The following is a 25,834-nucleotide window of genomic DNA, read 5'->3' as shown; positions in this document are numbered from 1 at the left end:
GTGCTAACATCAGGACACTACACGGCTGTTATCTTCACACAACACGCACTTTATTGTGACTAATGAGCACGCATACACCGATACGCCATCATAAGCTGTATTAACGACTTTAACTACCATTTTGGTTTTCAGTTCGACGGCTTTTGGCCAATTTTCGGTACTATCGGCGTGACTTTTGGTGCATTTATTCCGTAGTTAATTTTGTGGAGTAATGTAAGTTGATAAATAGTTACAAAAAGATTGTTTGTTGATGTAGCCATGTATTGTGGCCCACTGATGAGCAGAATTGTACTCTTAATGTCATGAAAATTGTTCATAATTGTTAAAATTAAATAATTTTCGTGCTTGTGCAAAACAGAATCCAATGATTGAATATTAATAGTTTAGTTGAAATAGAACTTATTATGATTGTAGCTTTACAGTTAATTAATTTATAGACAGTTCGGAAGGAAGATCAAGTAAGGCCCTGTGTGATAAATTATGGTTATGGATATTTTAATCAACCAAAAAATATTTATTAAAGATTAAATACATTAAAGTTCCGTATTTAAAACACAAAAGAAGGGTTCCATAAATTTCAGAATTTTCCATTTTGTTTATAAAAACCACAATACGATTCAAGGTCGGTCGTAACTTTGAAAGAACAGAGAAGCAAAACATTGGGCGCATGAATAAAATATTATCACTCTAAATAAATAAACATAAGTTAAGTTTAGCTGCGTTTTACGAGGTTGTAAACCCCTGACATAGGTGGCTTATTGTACAATTTACAGTCGTTTGCGGTTGTACAATAATCGCGCAATTGTTGCTGTTAGCAACTACTTGCTAGCGATAAAAGGATGGTACATTTTGTATGATATGGCTGGCGAAGTGGTATAACTTGGTAATAATGCTAAGTAGATGTTGGAATTAAATACTTGTGTTGAAAAGCGGGAGATAAGTAGTAGAATGTTTGATATTTTCTATAACAGTAACGGGAGCCATTACCTATTAAAACTATGATGGCGTTGTTTGTAATTTTAAAGGCTAACTTATTATGAGCGATTGCCTTCAATGGGTTTGTTATCTTTTAGCACCGGGTTATTGTGTGTGGATCAAACTGCAGATATTTAAATTTATTTTATTGACAAATTAAAATAAATTAGCGCAGTCATTATTCTGATTAACGCCATTAAGAATTCAACTTATTGCTATCTACCGGTTACAGACTAATTTCCGGGCTTTAAATTGAAGAGTTTATCAAATTGTCAACCATTATTATGCCCTCTCAGCCGTATTGCTGATATAATACTTTATTTTAGTTAATTACGGTAATTAAGTTTCAAATTGACATTGAATCTGTTATTTTCTACATCCTTTAGGATTAAGACGGATTTTTATTTTAAATTAATTGCCTTTTAAGCTCTATTACTCAACAATTTTTACAATAGAATGTAGTATTAATTAATATCTTTTAAATCAATTGATTGAAGTTTCCAGTTATACTCATATTTTTTAAGGTTTATTTTCAGTTTAATTAAAGTAATGTACTTTTTTGATATATTCAGAGACATTAAGGCGGTACGTTACCTGCCATTTTTGATTTGGTTGTCAAATCCGATTATTTTACTCACAATAATTCTACTACAATATAATGTTACACATCTTAGTCAAACAACAGTAATCTCAAGTCCGACATAAAATTTAACAACTGGTTGCTAAAAACATTTGCATGATAAACACGAAGAACAAAAATTTGATTTTATACCACATACAGTTGTATACGAGCGTTACGTTTTATCCTCTGTTTACGCACTGCATAAAAACAAACGTATATTGACTTTTGAACGAAGCATCTCCGCAGTAAAACTAACAGCTTTCTGTTTATTAAAGAATGTTGAGGTTGCTGCTTTTGTTATTGAAGAGAGAAATATTTGGGAATAGCGAATTTGTGTTGACGAAGTCTTTTAGCTGTAAAGGTCGGTCTACGCTAGAGAAGCCGTGCACGAAGGTATTTTGGACTGCCTCTGTAACGCGATCGGTGTATGAGACTATCACGCAGAGGTGTCGGGTTAGAATCCCCGGTCGAGAGAAAAAGTATTTTTTGAGTATTTTTTTATCCGTCTATCTATGGTATAAAAGTGATAAAATAGAGAGTATACCTGTGTAATGTACACTCATTTAAACGCTCTCAACAAAGCCAAGCTCCGTTGACGTGCAAGCAATGGTGTTCAAATATCGATTAAGATTACATTTATAGCGAATACTGCAAAACTGTTTAACTTCTAGAATAGCTAACATAATTTTAAACACAAAAACCTAACGTACAGCCATTACAGACTCCATCCTCCATCCAAAAGCATTGCAATAAATCTAAAAAGTTCTCGATAAAAGGACGAGTAGTATTTCAACATGTAGCACTCGTTCCAGCTAAATAAATATCCTTTAAGTAATAGCAAGTGCTGCGTCGGATTAGTTTAACTAGTGCTTCTTTTAGCTTCAATTTAGAGCATTGGGTACGAATGTTGAAAGAAAATACAGCATCATTGGCTGAAATAAGACAGCACGTTTGTTTTCCTAAGTAGTCTAGGGGTAGTTAATGCCTATTTTAAATGGTTGAATGGTTTGATTGTTTGAACGTGGTGATCCTAAGATCAGCTCCTAAGTGCTACCGAAGAAACCTTGGACTTTAAAAAATGGTTCTGATGCAAAGTATTACGAATATGATATGACCATTTATTGTACTTTTAAGTCCAAAACGGTTGTAAATAATGTTCCTCTATTTTGTAAACATTCGTTTTTAAGCCTAACCTAACGCCCATTTGAAATCGTTAGTTATAAATATTGCACAAAATACGCTATACATTACTGCGTAACATAATTTGTCGTCCAGCCCAGTCTGTCGTAGTCCAGACGACATAGATCATCTTTTTATCAAAAAATATATCTAACTAGTTACCTGAAGTATCCCAAACGGAGAAGTTAACCCTGAAGTCAGCGACGGTGCACGTACAGCCGTATTTCTCGAAGCCGGTGGGTGTGTACGCCTGCAATAAACGTAAAACATTACATTGTTTGTTTGTCACATTGATGTCGTGTTTAGAAGTTATGACAATCACGGCATTGTGAGGTTGGGTATAATGTAGTGCTATAACAAGCCCTTCCTAAAACGGTAACGTTCATTTGACAGGCATGTGGTTAATAGTCTCATTTAAAAGTTATTAATGTATGAAAAATAATGTTGTATTGTCATGGTCAATCAAATAATAGTATCTACGCAAATGTAATTAAACTGCTGATAAATATTTGAGTAGAGCGAACAAAGGCCTAATAGAACTTCACTCTTATTCTGGGAGGAGACCTAGTATATAGACCCGTATCCACGCAGGCAGTAATATGTCTTACTTTGTTTTTGTGAAAATATTGTATTTAAAAACTACATTTTCATACTTTTTACTTATCTATAGCTCCTTAGACAACTACCAATACTTTTCAACCTACTAAACAAACATTTATTCGCTTCATAACGAACATAGAACCACACATCTACAAACTCAAGTACGTATGAATCATCCGTATAAAGCTCACACCATATACAGGGTGCCCTTCTTTAGCAACTGGACCACAGTTGTCGGAACATAATCTTCGTATGACGGCTCACAAGATGGCGACCGTCTTATGATCATGCTGACCATATGGCTTATTTGATTGCCAAATTAGGAGGCCTTAATTTGATCTCATTATCGTGCGATTTAAAATGTGTTGATGTGTTGAAGTACAACTACAAACATTTTATTAAACGCACGTCATTTGAATAGACTTATATACCTAGTGCAAAGATTGATTGAATAAATTGATTAATCGGAAGTAGGACTTGTAGCGAGGCGCCCGTAGACAGTTGCGCTCACCGGTCGGTAAACGATCTGTGGGCAAACCTTGGCACGGTCATTTCATAGATGGGTGACCGCATAGTGGTATTTGAACAGGGCGTCTCCGTGCTTCGGAGGGCACGTAAAAAGTCGGCCCGGTTGTTGCCAATAAGATAACAGTCGTTAAGCCATGTCAAAGGCCTTCGGGCGGCTTGAACAACTTTGACACTAGGTTGACCACTAACCATACGACAAGAGAAGAAGGACTTGTAATGATATTGAGGGCTTCCAATCATGATATTGAGTAGCAAAATATTTGCTTTTCTTTTCAAGCAAAGAGGGGAAGACGACAGTGGCTTCTGTATTCAACACGATTAAATGATTTCCTTGGACAACAGATTGGGAACCCCTGCTTAAAATATCCAAAGAATATCCATAATAAGAAGATAAACTAAGCCTTTATCAGTATAGAATTAACTAGTACCTACTACGCCAACACTTATTTTTCAGGCCAGAAATATATATTTTTTAATTTACTCTGAAGGTTTCCACAGAAAATAAAATCAAGGACAAATAAAAACTTGTTTCTTTTCCGTAAAAACATTTGCGAACCAACATTTTGATGGATGAATGGCTGAGTTTGTTCAACCGATGAAAAACAAAAGTTTTGTTTAGATAGTTCTTTACTTGGTAGGTTGTATTATTTGTAACACAATACTCTATTTAGGCTACGAATCCGTATAACTTTTCTATTCAGTACGCGAAAACTGTAAAAGGTGAATATACATTAGAGCAATTACTTATAGATACGAATCGAACATTGAAGGAACCACGCTAAACAGTTCGTTTGATATACAAACTGAGAAAATCCTATGTTCCGAACAAAGGCATGAACATGGAAAAGGCGAGCAAGGAACTTTTTGTCTGCTAACTATAGTGTAATACTAAGAGCAACTGATGGATAAAGAGACACAATATGTATTAGGATTAATAAAAATGACTTAATTATGATGCGTTAAAGTTTTTCTACAGAATTTTACCTGAGTTTGTATTTGAGTGAATAACTATGCCGAATTAATAGATTTCTTACTTTACTATGCCAAAAACTTAAAGTTATCTTAATCGGCACAAAATGTTCCATATACATTCGACCACATACATTACCAAACCAAAAAGTCAATGTTCTTTGGTGATATGGTTACGTAAAAATCTACCCAAGATGCTCTAATGTATACTCCCCTTAACATCGTCTAAGGTTAGTGAACTACCGCAATATATCACTGCTAGACATATTAAACTTGGTATCTTTTAGTTTTACAGGTGTGTCGAATTTCCGCTCCGAATATCACGGTTCTAGGGTGTTAATCTTTAACAACTTTCTATCCACACCCTCGTCTCACGATGTTTAAGAAATTTATATTCCCTGTTAACGTATCCCGACATTTTTCTTTTCATGTCGGGTAAGTTTATAAAATATGGTTTTTCGTTTTGATAAAATTTCGAGGGTTTTTGGGCTATCGGTTTTTGAACTTTATGACGAATTGTATCGTCATATTGTGTATGAATAATATGCAGCTTATTATACCTCCACTGTTATGACCATACCATTGTATCTTATGTTTAGGGTTGCATTTTCAACTTTTAGATTATTATTTATTTATCGAAAAGACACAGTTCTACACTTTTCTTTACAATCGATATTAACAGAATTAATTGAAAAGTATTTTGAGAAAACGTTTCGATATACCAATAAATCTTCATGTAATGCTTTATCACAAAAATTACCCGTTTTTACTCTCAACAGGAAAACCTTTTTCAAAAACCATCGTTGCTCGAGAGTTTTTTGAAATTCAGAGGTAGTTTCCCCAGTTATGTGAAATGTTGGATCCTCTCTCAGTGAAAGCTATCGGTTCTATAGGTTTTAAATATATGACGGCTAGTTTCATGGCGAGTTTTCTACGCCAACGGGAGGGTTAAGCGACTATGACGAGTGGTATAAGTGTGAGATATCGCGTTATGTATTTTGGTCATTTTATTCTGGATGATGGTCATGCGTGCGTTTTCGCTGTTCTGATATTCGGTAAAAAAAGACAGTTACACGCAAACTTACGACTGATTTTCGAGAGATGAGGTAAACATGCATGCGAATTTGGAAATATTCTGAATTGTCAGTTCGTGACTACGGTCGCTGTAATTGGATCGAAACGTCGCGTCGCGGCGTCGGGTAAACAAATAAGGTATCATAACCTCTCATTTTCAGTTTAAGACACGTTTCATAATAATATTATGTGTACAAGTGGCAAGAGTTTAAAATCGTTTATTTCCAAATTGATAAATAAGTTGTTAACTTCATGCATTAAAACTATCGATGTGTTAAGAAAACTCGATTAGTAAATACTTAGATGACTGACAGCTTGATAGTATTCTAGATACCTATTTGTTTACGATGTTTTCATATCTGACGGATAAACTAGCGTAGTGTTTTAAACATGAACAGTAAATCCTCTATAACCAACATCAACTTCCATAACAGGTATTAAAACAACTGTTCTCAACTAACATAAAACACGACTAAACACATTTGAACTCTCGTAACTTACACCGCATTATAAAGTGCAACGATCTGCAGTTATTGCCTGGCATCCCGGCTATTTTGTAAAGGGCTTTTCGAGAGACGGCTACACGAACATTCATTCGAACGGACGGTCCAGTGAAGTGTGTCCTCAACTCGGTAGGGTTATAATAATGAGAGTACGCTTTCTGAATACCAAATCGTTTTCTAGTCGGTATAAAGGATTTTGCTGAAGTATTACTTTGTAAGGAAAGGACTGTTGGTGAATTTTTTATTAGCTAGGTGACGACCCCTGTGGGTGGAATCGTAAAATAATCTTATGAATAGACTTCCTTCCCATTGATGGCGTGTATAGATTTTCTTTTTATATTTTTGTAAGTTGATAGTGGTTATTCCATTCTGAAGTACAATTTACTACCACTTATATGTAGTGTACGAAGAAGGTACCTAGGTACAAGGTTTGCTTTAGTCCAGGCCACTTAGTAGAGACCTTGACAAATACGATTTATCTAGATTATAATTTTCAAAACAAAGCTATAGCTGTAGCCACTGTCAGCTGTATAAGCCTGGGGGTCATTGATATTTTAAAGTCTATAAGAATTTTATATATCTATCTCCGCCAGCCCTAAGCCACTACTACATAGTGATGTTTCCGTCATAGTTATAGCTAGTAAACAAGATTTCTCAGTCACTCAAAACTTTGTACCCTCAAGTTCTGCTACGCCAGGCTTTTGTCAATACTTTTGGTAAAAGAAAACCACTAAACCTATACGAATTAGCGTAAAGAGCGGATTGGCTATTTCAATTTAGTATACCAATTACCAAGTATTAATCCCAAACAATGTTTATAAAGGGCTAATGTCTTAGTAACCGATAAGCACTTTAGTAATTAGCTGAGTGCTAGACAAATGGTGGGTTTCAAAGGTCTAACCCTTGCTGAAGTCAAAGGTCGCAGATGATTAATCGCCCTGGATATTATTGGACTGAACGCAGATTGTGACGCCGATGTGAAGATATTATCGTGGTTGTGTTGAAGCGATCTATTTTGTTATTACTTGAGTTTGGTAATTGTTAAAGATAAGTTAGAGTGTTTTTAGAATGTTATATAAGAGGTAAAAAGGAAGTCACATAAGTACAGTACATAATTATTTTGGTCAATTTATGTCAGTTTGTTCACCCCTAGCGTATTATGAAAGAATTTATTTAGATGACATATTTAGAATGTCAAACAACAGTATTGAAACGTTACAATCGCACCGTGTATGAAACTAGACAAACATTTTATGATCGCCAATCGTCGGTATAACATAATTTAATTTTCTAAGGCCCTTAATTCAATTATCTCGTGTTACGTCGATCATAACCACTCAATACTAAGCATTCTGAAGATCCATTTCACAGCAACAGGAGCTATGACGTCATGACATGCAAACATGACTAATTGTTTCAAATATCTCCTAGCATGTTACCCCGGAGGGATTATGTGCTGTCACAGTTGACAGTATTGTACTACAATACATGTAGGGGTTGTAAGGCAGTGCTGTTTGAGTGAACGTTCGTGTATTAATTTTAGACGGACGACGTCTGATGCTATGACTTTGTTATTTGGACTAATTAAGTTGGGAATAGGTACGTAAAGAGTCAGTCCCGGTTGTTGTCAATTGAGATAACAGTCGTTAAACCACGTCAAAGGCCTTTGGAAGCTTGAGCAATTTTGACACTTTTGGTCAACCACCACTAACCACACGACAAGAAAGAAAACTCATAGCTTTTATGTGAAAGTAATCATTTTTAACCTTGCGTCACTAATAATATTATCTTGTTTGTTATTTTACTAATCAATCCTAAAACCAGTGTTATAAATGAAAAGATAATTTACAGAGTTTTCAGGATTTCGTTACGTTTTAAAGTAAGAGTTACTACCAATGTTAATTTATCTCTTTCTCAGTACTATTCTAAGGTATTATTCTCCATCTAAACCTTGTCAATAATCCTCTCTCCCTTACATTAGTTACGTGTACCTATCAGCTGTAATGCAATGAAGTGCATTGACCTGTCTGTGATGTGGAGGTTTCTCTATTCTGTTACTGAATATACGAGAGCATGTAACAAATAGATTGTGATGTAATTGGGATAATAGGGACATTTTGATTGTTATTGTGAGATTTTCTTGGTATTTTCATTAGTTAGTATCTGTAACTGGCGGTATGACAAGATGTGTGGATCAAGGGAGGATGAAGCAAGGAAAGTGTGTAAGAATCGTACCAAGTGGTGTTCTTGTGGTCTCTGGCTACTCCTATAGGAACAGGGTGTGATTTTATGTTTTATGTAGATTATGTAGTTAGTATTCCTAATTAGGTTTAGAAGACATTATATTGATCTTGGAAAGCGTGTAACTGATTTTTTTTATACTTACTTTGGCTAAGGTGATTCAATTTTTGATGACTATCCAACATTGTTAAATTATTTATTAAAATGCGGATACCAGCTTACATAATGATAAAATTAATTTGTGATTGATTAATTATTATAATAGCTTATAAAACATAAACAGGAACAGTTAATGCCAACAAAATAACCCATCGAGCGGGTATATTCACATTTAGCTTTTTATAACCCATGGCTGGTTGGACAAGGGTCTCCTCCCAATCGAGGGAGGGGTTGGGCCTTGAGTCCACCACTTTTCATAGCTTAGCTTTGGCAATTTCAATAATTCTATCAATAAACAACAATTTGTCCTCTACAAACAGTTAAATGCAACAAAATAAACTCCACTCTAAGAAGGTCAATTGGTAACGGAATTGCAATGCAGTATTGGTATCGTATTATCGGATACAAGTCTGTTTCAACATGACTCTCAATACATTGTCCTGTGGGAACGCAAACGTTGACCTCAACATCGATGTATGAAAACGGATAGATTATACTAGTTTTTATAGAAATTGAGTTTATTTTTCTATGTCCTTGGATAGAAATAGGTACTGTTGTTTGGTAAATACCGATTAAAAGACGAGTTAAGGTGGATTTATTGATTGCTTTGTTATCGATTTGCAATGTTACTTTGGGAAAAATAAAGCATTTTTAAGCAAGTAATTTAAAATGATGTTAGAGACGAGACATGAAGGCGACAAGATATTAATTGATTTAACTGATATTCTATACTTTTTTATTTATAAGTCACAAATATACTTTAACTAAATTATGTTATCTGATATGTACAAAATCTAAATTAAGAATGATAATTGGTAGACTGAAGCATAATTATCAGCATAACTTTGCTAGGTATATTGTTAGTATTGCATGAATCTTTATCTATCAGTGAAAGCAGCACCTGTACCTAAGTACTGGCTTTCTTTGCAAGTATCGCAGCCCAAGACACGAGCTAAAATAGATTTAAAAATTTTCAGCAAAAAAATACCACATTATTTTGATCTCCTTTTCACTTATTTGTAATCTTCAAACAGCCAAATTACTTTCTTAACTGTGACGAAACTCTTCCAAACGGCAGCCATATTTTTTTTCAGTCTGTCAAATTATCTAGGCTTTACGTCATTACGAGGGGTAAGTGTACTTTAACATAATTCTGTCGTTTATATTCCAAGAGCCCTGAGCAACGGTGTAAGCTAATAGTAAAATACCTAAGGAGAGTGGTTTTATACTCATAATATGCATGATTGATTAGTCTTAGGTATTGAAGACTTTTTTAGAAAAAGTTGTTTTGTTATTGACTATGTTATGCGTGGATAGATACTTAATTCGGAGGATAAAATTGTTATAGGATAGGAACTAAAGAATCAGCTTTGTATTAATGAAAGAAATGTTTACTATGGTTTATTAGTTTCTGAAGGTATCGATTTTTTTATTTCTGAAACTATGCCATCCAAATAAAATTAAGAAAACAGATTTCTTAAGACGACGAATTGATCATTTTTAAGATCAACTGTTAGCCTTATACCGTAGGGTACTTATGAATCATGTAGCTAGTCGATATAAAGGATAACCAGACTTAAAACTATACTTTTTTGTGTATCACACAAAATAGTTTTTCGTTTGATTTAAAATCAAGACATTTGAGAATTTAACAATTACTAAAACTGCAAAAGCAGAGTCTGATTACTTATACAACAGTACATTTCGTAATACCACCTAATCTATACTAAAACATGCTTTAAATCGACACAAATAATTCTAGACACTAGTATCTTCCGTTTTACATCCACGTTGAAAGCAATGACCTGTTATAAATTGTAACGGGTTGAACTCTACTAGTTATATTGGCTCTTGAAACATACAAACAACGTTCTCCGATCTAATGGAACATCAATTTGTCTGGAGATTTTGTAGTTATACGCTTTTTCCAAAAGTTTTATGTAGAAATGTTTTAATTCTTATTCGATAACGTAAAAATATTTATAGGATCGTACTAAATGGCGTTCTCTGGTGTCTGCCTACCCCTATGGGAACAAGGCGTGATTTTATGTATGTATGTAAATGTATTGTTTTTATGAAAAACAGCAGTGGAAATAGTTTCAATGCTGTTTTTTTCTGCACAGAAATTATTCAGAGCTGTAATTTACTACAAATTCTTTTTATTCGTATCGCGACATAAACACTGATACGTCAGAAATTCCTTTTGATAATAAAAAAATAATAGTCTTTGAGTGCGATAACAAATACTAAAGATTAAGATTATACACGTAAACGGTAACTTTACCTCCGTAGTCATCATCCCGTATGGTCTAGTGGCTAGGATACCTGGCTTTCACCCAGGAGGCTCGGGTTCGATTCCCGGTACGGGAAAGTACTTTTTGGAATTTTTGACAGATCAGGTAAATAAATTGGTCTTTGTCATAATGCTTGTGTGAAATACAACAATAAGGTTTTGCAACAAAATATAAAAATATATTGTTTAGCCTCAGAAAGATAACCTGCGCCGAATCAACAAGTACGTTTTTTCTACTTTTTGCCTATAATTTTAGTTGTACAAAGAAAGTAATCCGTTTTTTACACACTTGACTAGTGATGGTTTCTTCAAGTGTTTATTTTAAAACAAAAAAATAACTTTCTCACGGATGTTCTCATATCGGCGACAGAAGAGCAGGTAGTTTGTAGTAAAAAACTCGACAGTTAGGATTCTGTGTGTTAATATTAGGTGGATAGGAAGACATTAATATTATTTAAATGTAATTTTTGATATTTTAAATATTAATATAATGTAGATCGTAAAAGGCCGACAAAATGCTACATACATACATAAAATCACGCCTTCTTCCCATAGGAGTAGGCCTCAGTAGGCAGAGACCAAAAATAAAAATGACGGAAATAAAAAGATAAAATGCCATTATAATCAAAGAAAAAAATAGTAGAGCCATTATTTTTCAGAATAGTTCAATGCGATTTTTTATCGTAAAGCTAACAATGATTTGTTCAAATACTTAAACAATAACAAAAAGCTTTTCAATCTATAATACCAACATTTGATCAATATCCAAGAAACACTCAAATTAAGTTCAAACATATTTTCAACAAAATATTTCACGAGAATTCCCGCGAATTTCGTCCGCCATCTTGAGAGAACCCACTCGTTGTAATAATCATTTAGCCATTCATTATATTCTGACGTCTAATTATCTTGAGTTCCCGTAAATTTCAGCGGGTTTAACGTGTCGGCTATTTACTTACATAATAATAAATGCTAGTACGTTAATTTGTAGAATTTGAGCGAATGTTCTCAACTTTGCGAGCCCAGTGCGAGCTCAACTTGAACAATTTGGAAGGTAGAACCATCTACATATATTATGAAGACAATGTACGAATGAAATTGCGGTTTTGCTGTTTCAATTTTAGTTAATCCTGGCTGATTTACGATGGATAAAAATGTGAGATATTTGTTACAGTGAATTGTTAATCCTGTAGTAAATTATTTTATGTTACGATAGAATGACTATAGTAAAGGAGGTTGTTGACACGATGAATCGTTGGAAAATTCTGAACAAGTGTGTAGCTGCGCATTCAGGATTTTATTCCAGATATCTTAATGCCTAATAGAAACGCATTTAGATAAATTTCTTTCATTTAATTTGAAACTCAATTCATTCAATTTGTCCTAAAAAGTAACCCTTTACTCGGATAATGGCTCAATCATTTCCAAATATAAAAACATAATATTATCCCTGCAATAACTATTATTTCCTCTCCACTATTGAACGAGCTCATAAAACTGATCGACGGCATTCATATTTAAACACAAGGGACATTTTTTTCAATAGCAAAAACTCTTTGGCGGTAAAACGTCAGTTGGTTTCCGAACGCTGTTGGCGGTCCAAGACGACCATTTTATAAAGACCTGTCTTTTGAAGAGTGCGTGGGACTTATATTGAAGAATTGTTTTTGACATTACTTATATTTTGCTTACAAATTAAAGCATCGTTTCTTTATTTAATCGTATGATGTTTAAATAGGTTGACAGTTATTTTGTTGGGATTATAATATTGCCTACTACAAAGCGTTAAGTACGCAATTAATTATGGATTAATTTTAGCCTACAATGAAAATAGCGGTATCATTTTAATTTAATCACTAAAGAATGTATGCTTTACATTTTTGAGTGACTCCCGTGTTTAGAAAGAATCTGACGGGGGCTCCAAAATACGGTAACAGAAACATAACATTATGACAAATGAGATACCTCAAATCAATAAAAAAAAATTAAGCACAAAAATTGTCTAGTTTAATGTGTTTTTCTACATCTAAATTGATTGACTGACTTTTAGTATTCACTTTTATACTTACACTCTATTCAACTAAAACCACTCGACAATATTCCCAGGTCAAATTAAATTGGCCGTAGTAAAATTCAAGTAGTAATGAATGCACTTGAGTGAATGCGCGGCGTGGGAGCTTTGGCGTTAAATGAACCGCAATGAAATGGAAATAATCAGTGCGATGGAACGTGTACTGATTTTTATGGGAGTTTATTCTCTGTTTTGATAATGTATACATTATTTTATCTTTTTTTGCTGTTTTTTACGGCTATTTTTTGTTTAAGTTTAGAAGAGTGCATTGCTGCTAGCTATCGAAAATGTCGTTTGAAATTTATCAGCGAACCGTAGTGTTTATAGGCTATTTTTTTCCTGTAATTGTCAATGTCAAATGCTCGAAAGTCCGTACCGTAAAAGATAGTACCGTCTGTGAAAAATTACGCTCTTTAATTATTGTAGCCAAAGTAGCTTAAGCTAGTAGCTCCGTAAACGCGTTGATATTCTTTAGTAGTTGCTTATACGTTTTAACCAGGTATATTCTATCGCCTTGCAAAAAAATATCAAAATCGGGTCAGGCATTCTGATGTTAAATCTGAGCCATTGCATACATTATTTGCATTTATAAAATAGTAGCAATATATATCAATTACAACCTTCAATGCATACAAATAGCAACAACCGAAACTCATAAAAATAGTTCCGATACTAGGCTGTTTTATTTTTGATCTGTGCGTTGTTCTATGTTATTTATGGTTGCGATACGGTGCGTGTGATTTACGCCATACAATATCATCCTTGAATACGCAAAACTGTAAAATATTATGATTTATAAAAGCTCTGCGTTTACATGAGTACCTAAGTATTTAGGTTTGCAAAAACTCGGAACTCGATCGTAGCAATTCTTTTTATAATGTAGAAAGTTCACACCAAAGTAAACCTTTATGTAAGTACACATACACGTAAGTACACAAATATCTCCGTTCATTATTCTATCTTTTGTTGAAAATAACATTAAAATCTGTACAGTAGTTTCTGAGTTTCTGGTCAACAGTGACAAGCGCGGCGGGGTACTATTTTATTAAGTAGTAAATTCGCATTGAATACTAAAACTGTTATTTGAGATACTCCTTTACAAACTTTCAAAGAACAAAAACTAGGAGCTAAACAAAAACCAGGACTTGCCATTGCCTTAAATACACACTCAATCAATACATATTCATAGAATCTCATCGAACAAAAAGCAAAGACAAAAACTCTACAGTCCACAGATAAACTTACCCGCGCTTTTTTCGCCGCAAAATCAGTCTGTTTTCTGTTACCCGTTGCGGCTTCGTTCGTGAACAGTGAACGAGCAAAAAGGCTAATCACTACTGCATACACCAATGAGAACAAAACAGGTAAGTGAAGGCAAACTTGTTCACTACTTAAGTCCTTATTACGAGAGTATTAGAGGCGTGTTTTGTATAACTAGAGTAATAAAATAAATTGGTGTAAGTTGTGCAGTGTAGATTCGGTTCAGAAACGTTGGAGTGTTTGCAAAGGCAATCAGCACGTATTGCTAGTTTTTTTTAAATGCTATTTTATGTTAAATGTAATTATTTTACCTAGTTCAGTTAATTCTAGTATGGCTGTATATTAGTTCGAACGACTGGGAAGAAAAGTTGTTTTCCTTTGTTTTTTAGAAGTACGGCGATTTAATTAGCAGTATTTAAAGTACTTAACATTGTTGTTTTTTTATTTATTTTTATAATTGCAGGTAATTGGGAAATGGTTTTTATTTATGTAATATTATTATGTTAATTGATATTGTATTTTACTTTGTTCGTTCAGTTATAATTGCAGCGTATTGAAAATATTGCTTTTAATTATTAAAATCATGTTTTGTCGCTACAAATTAATATCATTTGTAACTGTAAAAACCGCACGATTTAATCATTGAACTTTTAATTTTACTAATAAATATTAATGCGACAGTATGTAAGCATGGATGCACTATATATTATGCTTGTATGTTTGTTACTCTTTCACGCACAAACTACTGTACGGATTCGGACTAGCATGCATATTATAGCCTAAATTAACATATGGAACATTAAACCCGGAAAATCTTTTTTCGTGGACATACTCCGGGGCGGAAACTAGTATTATTATAATAATATGAATGTAAAATAAATATTTAATGGAACTGTATGATAACAGCCTCTAGCTAAATGGTACAGTGTTACCAGGAAGCAATATATTAGAGCGATTCTCTAGAATTTGACAGTTGGCGGTAGTTCAGAGAAAACGCTCCATGGAAAGCTAACGTCTATGCTTATTTAATGTTGAGTGGTTAAATATCGTTTAATTTACGTTTAACATGGTTTTCTGATGTTTGTTTAATGGGAATGGTTTATAGTAATGTTGGAATGAATAATTTGTTAAATTACGAGATAATTAAAACGTTTGAATTATGCAACAATTGGTTACATTTGTAGCAATTTCTATTATGAAATGGACAGCTAGCGTAAGGAATAAATAAAGGAATATTTGGGTTTCAAAATTTAATTACTGAAAATGGTTTTAACCTGGGACTCGTGCTCACAAGCCCATGCTTGTAAGTAAAAATAACAAAAGGTAATATTCGACGCTCCAGCAATAATTAACACCAAATAAAAATCCGAAATATTTGTACGTCTGCGTAATTCAGTAGGGAAACAATACATGTTATTATATTCAAGTTTTCATGTGTCTATTTCAAAGCATGAAGCATGGCGTATACAAATAAATCACAGTCATTAAGTTTGACGCGCCCCTTTTTAAAACCTTCCTACTGTTACAACTCCACGCGAGAATTATTTTAACTTGCAACATTCTTGTTGTGTTCTATTTTTTTAAATGCTGTAGGTAGCTTCTTTTTCGCTTTTATATGTCAGTTGTGTTCTACTTTTGAGTTACCACTTCGGATTATTAGTTTTTTATTGTTTATGTTTTCAAGTGGAAATATTGCAGTTTTTTTACGCAATTTCAAAATAGTGAAGAGCAAGTGAGGGTAGGCGTAGAAACTCGCGACACGAGCAGGCGACGCTTAGCAGCTAGTTAACCCGTGACCGCGGTTGATGTAATTCGATCGAATCCTCGGGCAAATAAGGTATCGTAACCTTAAAATTGTCATCCCGTTTAGCAATTTAGTGGTAAGTTTTTATATATTTGATGTCATTTTAAGTATCGGATAAGTTATCAGACTTATCCGATACTCCGCGATGTCAGATACCTAATTTTCTTTATCATAAATGTTTTCTCTATATTGACAGAATTGTGCTCATTGGACGAGGGAGCTGAAAGCAACTTGCCAGGGAACGGGTCGTGCATTTAAGGTAGGAGATCTTTATTTATGTTTTTTCTGCAGTTTAATAAGGTGTAATGCTTCGTTAATACGTCTACGTAATACTACTTTCTTAAACATACTATTACAATACTTTATATTTTTGTCGAAAACAAATTTAATAATGGTCAAATAAAATGGTGTTCCTCAGTAATAGTTTTTATATACGAACAAGTCTTATAATTTACTCTAAGATTTTAACTTAATAATTATGTGATTAAATGCTAAAGTAGGTCTATATAGTCAGCTTTCTCATTTTAAATGCAACCATGTTGCTTGTTAGACAGATCAATCAATTCTAATTATATGGTAAATCTTAATTTAACAGGCTTATCTCAGAAACTACTGGCCCGATTAAATAAACTTTTACCAACATATTATGCATCAATTAGTATATAGTTTTCTTTAACATCGAGTATTAAAGCCTTTTTTCATATTAGCTAAAACCTGTAACTTTCCATAGTGGAAAAAAGTACTCTATGTTTTTTTCCTGGAGAAAATGTATCACCCTGCCAAAATTGCATACAAATCGGTTCATCCGTTTTCACGCCAAAGCAGGAGAGACAAACACACTTTCACATCACCAGTAAATATACACGTATATAAAACCTGTACTACCACAGATAGTATTAAGTACTCTTTAACATCACATAAGTAAAAGTTCGACAGGAAGTCTCTACTTATACCCTAAAAAAACCTCACACGACACACTTCACAAATTGTAAGCGCCCCTTCCCAGAATTTCGACACCATATTTTTTTTAAATGCCGTCTCGCTATACCGTTCCAGAGTACCTACTATGGTTCTTTAAAACGAAATTTCGTCAAATATTAAAGATTGTTTATGACTTTTTTTGATTCTTCTTCGACACGAAGTGTGCAGTATAGGATTTGCATGACTTATGTACTTGAACCATAGTTTGTCCGAGATTCTATAATTGACTAGTTTTTCCTGCGACTTCGTCCGCGTGGTTCGTGACTTAGGACAGAATTTTCATACAAACTTTCTTCCCATATTTTATCCCCTTGGGGGCAGAATTGATCAAATCATTTTTTAGCAGATGCCTACGTCATAGCATCTACCTGCATGCCAAATCCAGCCCGATTCGTCCTGTGATTTGGGCTGTCCATTGACAGATCACTATGTCAGTCAGTCACTTTTGACTCATATATAATATATTAAGATGGAATTGTAAGAAACTAACGAAAATTCAACGATTATTCGTTTTCGTTGGTTGTAGTAAAGCCCCTGTATTTATAGGCTCACAAATAGATATTTGTGCCAAAGATTAATGTTTTACGTTAAAAAACATGGTTGTTATGAGCTCTATGGTCGAGATAAAGGTGGGAATCGGTGATGTATGGAGTTTTGAAGTAATAATAGATGTTTATGGTATGTTAGAGCCGTTTTGGTGAATTATTTATGCGTAAGTTTATTTATTTGTTGTTTAATGGCTTTATCAATTGATATGGAATTGAGTCGTGAGCTTTAGAAAAGACAGAATTGACCAAAATCTGTATCTTAATAATAATGAAAAAAAAAAGATTATTTTTGTTGTAAGCTAAATATTTTTATTTTGTATGTCATTCTGAATTTTGAATGGACATGCATGTTAGCTTCAATTAATCTTTCTACTATAAAATACTTGTTACATCTGGAAATCAAACCCTAGTCAGGTTCTGAATAATTTTGTAAATACGACAGCCTTATTGCGCTATTTAATAACAATTTAGTTAGTTAGTTAGTTTAATAGGAAACAGATTAGTAAAACAAATATAAATGTAATTAAATGTTTCAGAAACAGCTTGCAGTTAGAAACTGCAGTCGGTAGACGACGCTAATTGCTTTGAATTTACGCGTTATATATATTTTAGGAAAACTTTTAGGAAAACTTTTAGGAAAACTTTTAGGAACAATAATTATATGGTACCTAGTTAAGTACCAGTCAAATCAGGTATTCTTTACCAAATGTCAAAAACACATTCTAGTATAGAAATACGGCACAGTGACGTCACTGTTTCGTATTTTCAGTGTAATCGGATAATTGCAATACATATTTCAATGTAAAATAAGTTTAATTTAAACATTAGATTTTGGATGAACCATTTACATGAACAAGTTTAATAATTTTTTGTTAAGTCCGTCAACTATCCTATTTTAACGGCATATTGTTTTACATAGTCTTAATTAGCGTAATACCATAGACAGTGAAACCTCTTTACACGTCTGTTGTAAGGCGATTGTTTTAAAAAGTAAAACTAAAAATTAAACAATAACAATGTAACAATGGACAATAGGTAATAATGTTTACGGCAGATTGTAATGTAACGACACCTAATGGCGTAACTATTGTAATTACTAATTACGATGTTAATTAGGACAACGTTTTGGATAACATAATGTGAATATCAAAAGTGAAATTAAAAATGTTGCTTTAAATATGTTTGCAAAATCACGAATACGTATAATAAAATAAGCAATTTTGAGAAGAGGACTTTTTTTCGTCGACACCCTTTTTACGAATAAAATAATATCTGCGAAACACTTAAGACATAGTTTTATTTGAAATATAACAAAAATGTTTTTAAGGGTAACATAAAATTAGGTTAACAAATTGAATAACGTAATTATTTCACATTCTACAACTTCTACGCACTCTAAATAAATCATGTTTTGATATTAGGAATACACGCATTTTCTTGTATTTTCTACTAAAGACCTACTTCGTGTTTATCCTTTTTTTGTCAATGAACATCCCTCATAAAAATTATTGCTGTTTTCAATCCCTTGTAGGGTTATAAAGACGCAACTTTAGTTAGAGTAAAATCAAGATAAATTCAGTACTTTTTGAGCTAACGGCCGCGGCACGTCAAAAAAAACAAGTGACGCGCTATTTACATTCCACAATGGCAGTGATTCCAATTTAAGGACATCTTAATCAGTCTGAGGGTTAATGGTCGGTAAGTAGCATCTCTCGGTCAACTGATCTAATTTCAGAATGTATTAACTGCATTCCGAAAAGATTTACCGCTGACAGTGTAATTTTATGAAACTGTAAATCTTTTTGAGGAAAAGAAGTCTCCCCTTGTGGCGCAATCAGTAGTTGATTAATTGACTGATTTACCCCCGGATTCTCTGGTACATTTAGTAGTAGTTTATCTATTCAATAGTGTTAAAACTCATATAAAAAAACCTCAGTAACCGGGCATAAGACGTTTCCCGGTTTGGGTAAGGTACTATTGCTATTTATATTATAATTCATATTTGAATGTTGAGATATAGGGTCCGGATTATGGTAACGTGTCCTGTAAGTAGCAATATGTTCTCTCTCTTTAACATTAGTCTGACATTTGTTAATAGCGAACTGCGAGTGTATTTTATACACCGCTGCCTATACCTTGAGGTTTTAAAGCCGTGATATTATGAATGCATTTAAAATAGATATAATGAGCAAAACGGCATGCATTCATCAACGGTAAATCTTTTTAAAAATGCAATGTACACCCCTCTTTCTTTACAAAAGCTGCCAGTTCTAAATCCATTTTCAAATTAAGAAAACATTGCAAACTTTCGTTCTAAAACGAATTAAGAACTTTCGTCTAACAAACATTCGATGTTCTATCCTTTTCTTTCGCTTTGTTTTTTGTGTTCTTTCTCTTTCTGGCATCGGATTTAGAATTGGTTTTCTTAAACGGTTTCGAGTTATTGAATTATGATTGTTTTAAGAGCGGAAGTGAGTTGTTTTGTTCTTAATTGTTTTGAAAAGTGGTCAATGATTAGTTCCAAGCCTTGACTTTGATCTGTATTTTTAGTTATTTTAAGAAAGTGTTATGTGAGGTTTCCGTTGCATGCTAATGTTCATGTGTGAAGGAAATTTTACCTTTCAAACTATTGCGTTAAATTGTTTACAGATTTTTAAGCAATGTTTCTCTATATTCTGCTTTAATGCAGCGTTAAAATTTTATTTACTTTAATAGCGGTGGTTCAGCCATAATTTACCCAAAATCGTTATGAATCATGCAGTTACACATTTCTCATAAATCATTTTGAGTTATAAAAACTGTATGATAGTTCAAGTAATTCTTTAATTCATCTTGAACAGGGAGAAAGACAGGTTAAGGGACTTTTCTAAAATATGCAGTTATATTGATATTACTATAGTCAGAGCTCTAATGTATATGTAGAGCCATTTCTAGGATTAATCCACCTAACTTTGTTAAATCAATTGAAGAATAACTCTCACTGTTTTCTTAGGACTTTACCGAGTGAAGGCAATGAACTCTCTTACTCCTAAAATAATAGGGTTTCTTTGTAACAATAGTATTCGTAATTTCAATGAGGGGACGTATATTATGGCTTAATATTTTACTATCTACTGTCATTTTAATACAGTTATTGTAGCGTGGTGGAGGTGGTCATCTTGCTAAAAACTAATAAACCGATTATGAATCATCTTTCTCAGAGTATAACGTAAGATTTTTGTTAAAAATGGGTAAATAATTAACATTTTTACGCAATAACAAAGTCGCAGGTAAGCTTATCATGTAAAAATTTTATAAATAAGTCGATGTTCAGAGAGTAGACTTTTAACTTTGACTACTCTATCGACTTACTACTATTAACTATCATTGACCGAGTAAGTAGTTATTAACAAAATTTTGGTATAGATTATGAAAACCGATCAGCGCCTCTAGCGTATTCCATAAGAACTATTTTTTTTATTAATTTCTATTATCATAACTCTTTCTATTCAATAGTATAAACTGAAAAAATTACCTCTAATTTCTAAAACCAAAAACAAAGTCACATTTCCTAACTAGGCCATGTCCCGTCACTTTGAAAAGGACCCTTATGCTATTAAAGGTTCCTTGAAGGTACATACATGCATCCCTTCGTTCTATAAATCTCACTTATACACCATGCGTGCTTTCAGTACGTGCCCTAGTCTGTGTTTTATTTCAACTAGTAAAATGCCTTGGAAGGTTTAATTTGATTTGCTTGTAAGTCCTTTAAATTATGGATCAAAATACTGGGTCGCAAATAGTGCCAAAAGTAGTAGACGAAATATACAATTAAGTCTTTACAAGATTCTAGACTGAGTTATCTACAACGCCCTTTTAGAAGTGTTCAATACTAAGGATAATATTTTATGTATATAAATTGAGGTGTAAAATGCGTTTTATGGATTTGAAATGCAGACAGAAGGTAATTATTTTGATCGTGTTATGTATGTGTATGCGGTATGAATGTACAAGATATAATATAAGTAGTTTTAAGGAAAGTTAAAGCTTTCGACTATGATAAACATTAAGACACACGCATATTAAAGCTAGTTTCGCTTGACGTCTCGACCAAAGCCGTAACACGGCAATTAGACTTTGTAGTAGCCTGTCATTGCATTATGCAACGCTAAAGTTTAGTATCTATGATAGAAACAATACGCTCTCATTCTACTCATTTCCTAGAACGATTTGAATGTTAAACAAAAAAATACCAAACGAGGCATTTCCCCATCAAAATGCTAACTCGTGATGTAGTTTGATCGATAAAACACAAAACCATTTAGGCACTAGCTTTCGTATTCAAGCACCTATTTCAGGATTTTTCAATTTCGTTTTGAAGCCAAATAAAAAATGCTATTGCAAAATTTCGTGTCGCCTCTCAGTTCGCGCCACACGTCAAATCAATACCGTTCACGCTTTGCCATTCCACATAAATTTGTCAACCATCAAACAAAAAGTTTTATCGGAATTCGGTGAAAAAGTTTAGTTAGCAAGCTAAGGGGAGAGGTTGATTGGCGAGTTTAAGCAACGCTAGATTCTGAAATGTTGCTATTGGTTTCACTGTGTACTAAGTTGATTAAGCTAATCACATCTTATGACTTTTGTACATAGATTATTCTTTCTTCTATTTATTATTCGGCTAACAACATGAGTCGGCTAAGACAATTAGTGTAAGTACCCAAACTGACAATGCTAGTTTTTGCCTTAGTGAAACACCATCACCCATCATAATGACACCCACACTAGTAGCCGACCAATGTAGTTCATCACAACCTGATACTATTTGTTTTCGCCTCCAATCTCACTGAGAATAGCTCAATGTGTATAAACAATCACAATAATGATTCAACATTTACAAATTTAAATATCTATCACCAAAATGTTTGTGGACTGAATAATAAAAAAAATGAGTTCGAGATATATATAGAAAGCTTAAAAATTGGTATAGATTATCTGTGCATAAGTGAGCATTTTCTTAATGATAAATTGGTGAATTTAATAAATTTTACTAACTATAGGATAGTCTCTTTCAATACCAGAAGGAACAAACAGAGAGGAGGTACTGTTATACTAGCAAGAAAGTATAGAGAATGTGAAGAACTACCAATTGCTAAGAAATTGTATACAATGGAGGCTTTTGAGATATGTGCAGTTAAGGATAAAATCACTGGCGCTTGCATATGTTGCTGCTATCGTAATCCCTATGATACGAACTTAAATATGTTCATGAATAAACTGGAAGCTTTGTTAGAAAACCTATATGGCAGCAACTGTTGCATATGTGGAGATTTTAATATCGACTTATTAACGGATAGCAAAAAAAGTCGAGATTTCATTAATTTATTAACATGTTATAATTTTAAACCCCTTATTGACACTATTACTTTTATTCGCAATGACTCTTCATCCTGTATTGATAACATTTTGACTAATATACCATCACAATGTATTCATAAATTAGACGTTGACCACAATGGTTTAGCTGATGGACATGCCGGTTTGTTATGTAACTTGACATTATTATGTAAAAAAATAAATAAAAACAAAGTGTTCTATGTAATGAAAAGGAGGGTTACTACTAAAAATAAAATCAGATACAGGCAAAGACTTTTAAGTTTTGATTGGAATAATTTAGGTTTCAATACTTTTATGAAAACGCTCCAAACTGTGTACAAACAAAGTTTTAAAAGACAGAAAAGACAAATAAGGTTTAACGCTCTAACAAATTTGCACTGGGTATCGAAAGGAATCAAAACCTCTAGCCAAATGAAGCGATTTTTAGTAGTAGGCAAAGGTGAACACAATCATTTTAGTATTAATAACTACAGACAGAATTATATTGCTGTGTATAGGAGGGTAATAAAGCAGTCCAAGAGATTGGCGGTTCAAAGAGAAATAGTTAAGTTTAAAAATTTGTCTAAAGATATTTGGAAGATTATCAATCGTCATAGAAATAAAAAACAAGTTATAAAAGATAATATTAACCTAAAATCTGGTAATAAAATTGTATCGGATCCGTCAAAAATTGTTAACATTTTCGCTGAAGAGTTTGGACGTACTTTCAGTCAAACACAAGGTTATTCTCAAATGGCCATCAGTATTTTAGAAAAACATACCTGCAAAGTCGAAGATCCGATTACATGGGACCCAGTCACATCTAAAGAAATCTTTAAATTAGTTAATCACATGGATAATAAGTCTTCGTGTGGTTTTGATGAATTGCCCATATCATCAATTAAAGAAAATGTTGACATACTAGCAGAACCCATGACCAATATGTTTAATGATTGTTTGGAGCAGGGTATTTTTCCGGATCAATTCAAAATAGCAAAAATAATACCAATTTATAAAAAGGGAGTTAAATCCGATCCCTCTATGTATAGGCCCATTTCACTATTACCGACGATGTCAAAAATTTTTGAGAAAGTAATAAAAGACAGGTTGATTAAACACCTAAAATTAAACAATGTGTTACACCTCAGACAATTTGGGTACACAGCAGGAGTCGGCACACAAGACGCAATTGAGTCTCTAGTTAGCGATATTGTTAATAGAATGAACCAGAAAAAGAAAGTGGCAGGGCTTTATTTAGATCTCAGTGCCGCTTTTGATACAGTGAACCATGAACTGCTTTTAAAAAAATTTGAACATTATGGAGTTAGAGGTAATGCAGGAAAACTATTAGAATCGTATCTCAAAAATAGAAAAATGTTTGTCGAAATACAAGCAGTAGCTGATAGTAACGGTTCTGATAGCAAATGTACATGTGAGGAAACATTTAGGTCAAAAATGATGCCAATCAATACTGGGGTACCGCAAGGTTCAATTCTCGGCCCCATATTCTTCATTACATTTATTAATGACTTGATACATTACGTTACAAACATATCAAATGGAGATATTCAACCTATTATGTTTGCCGATGACACTAATGCTATTATATCAGCAAAGACTATAGCCAGTTTGAATCTGAAAGTTAATGAGACATTAAGCATTTTTCATAATTGGTTCTCAATAAATAGTCTTAAATTAAACACCAGTAAAACTAACATCATGTTATTTCGTTCAACCGCCAAGAATAGTGATAAACTTAATTGCGTTTTAAATGGGGAAATTATAAATACCGTAAGGACTACCAAATTTCTTGGAGTTAACATAGATGAGTATCTAAACTGGAAGGATGAGCTAGCAAGCTTAGAAAGTGCAATCAGTTCTGCCTGCTACGTGTTAAGAAGCCTAAGGGATGAAGTTGGTATTGAGTATTTAAAAATAGTATATTATGGTCTTGTGGAATCCAAATTAAGGTATAGCATATTATTCTGGGGAGCTAGTTACAATTACAATATTGCCCGAGCGTTCGTTTTGCAGAAAAGGGCGATCAGAACGATCGTAGGTATAAGACAAGACGCATCTTGTAAACCGTATTTTGAGAACCTCGAAATTTTAACAGTACCGAGTCTGTATATACTAGTCTTGTTAACCAATTTTGCGAAACACGTTCACAACTATGAAACGGAAGAGGAACGGCAACTACGAGAAAACACACGTAGAAAAGATTTTCAGTGCAAATATATACCACATCTGAATATAGTTAAACACAGTAGTTATTACAGCGCTATAAAAATATTTAACAAGTTACCTACAGGTTTAAAGAACTTGCTTTATAAGAGTAATTTTAAAATCAAGCTTAAAACATTTCTACAGAAAGGGTGTTTATATTCTCTTGATGATTTGCAAAAGTGTACATACAGTGAGGTGGAACAACAATAATAAATTACTATTATAACGATAAATTTAATGACATAATTCACATAATTAATTGTTCTATACAAAGACATCTATAATCAATTTATTAAAAAATACAATTCGCTTAAATTTAATTATAATTTATTATTGACCACTCATCGCTTTGGATTGTTTATATTCTGTTCACATGCATGTTTATAATAGTGTAATTTTGTATTCAATACTTGTACTGGGATGTGTAAGTGGTGTTTTTCTGTCTT

General features: G+C 33.3%; 1 protein-coding gene and 1 non-coding gene across 2 annotated transcripts in view; one reads left to right on the top strand and one right to left on the bottom strand.

The window, feature by feature from the left end:
• The window catches only part of LOC142979396 (rho-related GTP-binding protein RhoN-like), a 159,545-nt gene that overhangs the window by 15,111 nt on the left and 118,600 nt on the right, over nucleotides 1-25,834 (bottom strand). Inside the window, exon 3 of the mRNA XM_076124277.1 lies at nucleotides 2,939-3,026. Coding sequence (XP_075980392.1) covers nucleotides 2,939-3,026 — 88 coding nt within the window. The remainder of the gene's footprint in view (nucleotides 1-2,938; nucleotides 3,027-25,834) is intronic.
• TRNAE-UUC (transfer RNA glutamic acid (anticodon UUC)) lies at nucleotides 11,149-11,220 on the top strand. Its single transcript has one exon. It is a non-coding gene; the product is annotated as a tRNA-Glu (tRNA).

The sequence above is a fragment of the Anticarsia gemmatalis genome, chromosome 16 (assembly GCF_050436995.1).
Source record: "Anticarsia gemmatalis isolate Benzon Research Colony breed Stoneville strain chromosome 16, ilAntGemm2 primary, whole genome shotgun sequence".
Classification (NCBI taxonomy): Eukaryota; Metazoa; Arthropoda; class Insecta; order Lepidoptera; family Erebidae; genus Anticarsia; species Anticarsia gemmatalis.
The sequence above is the reverse complement of the archived record's forward strand: the minus strand, read 5'-3'. Positions and strand labels throughout refer to the sequence as shown.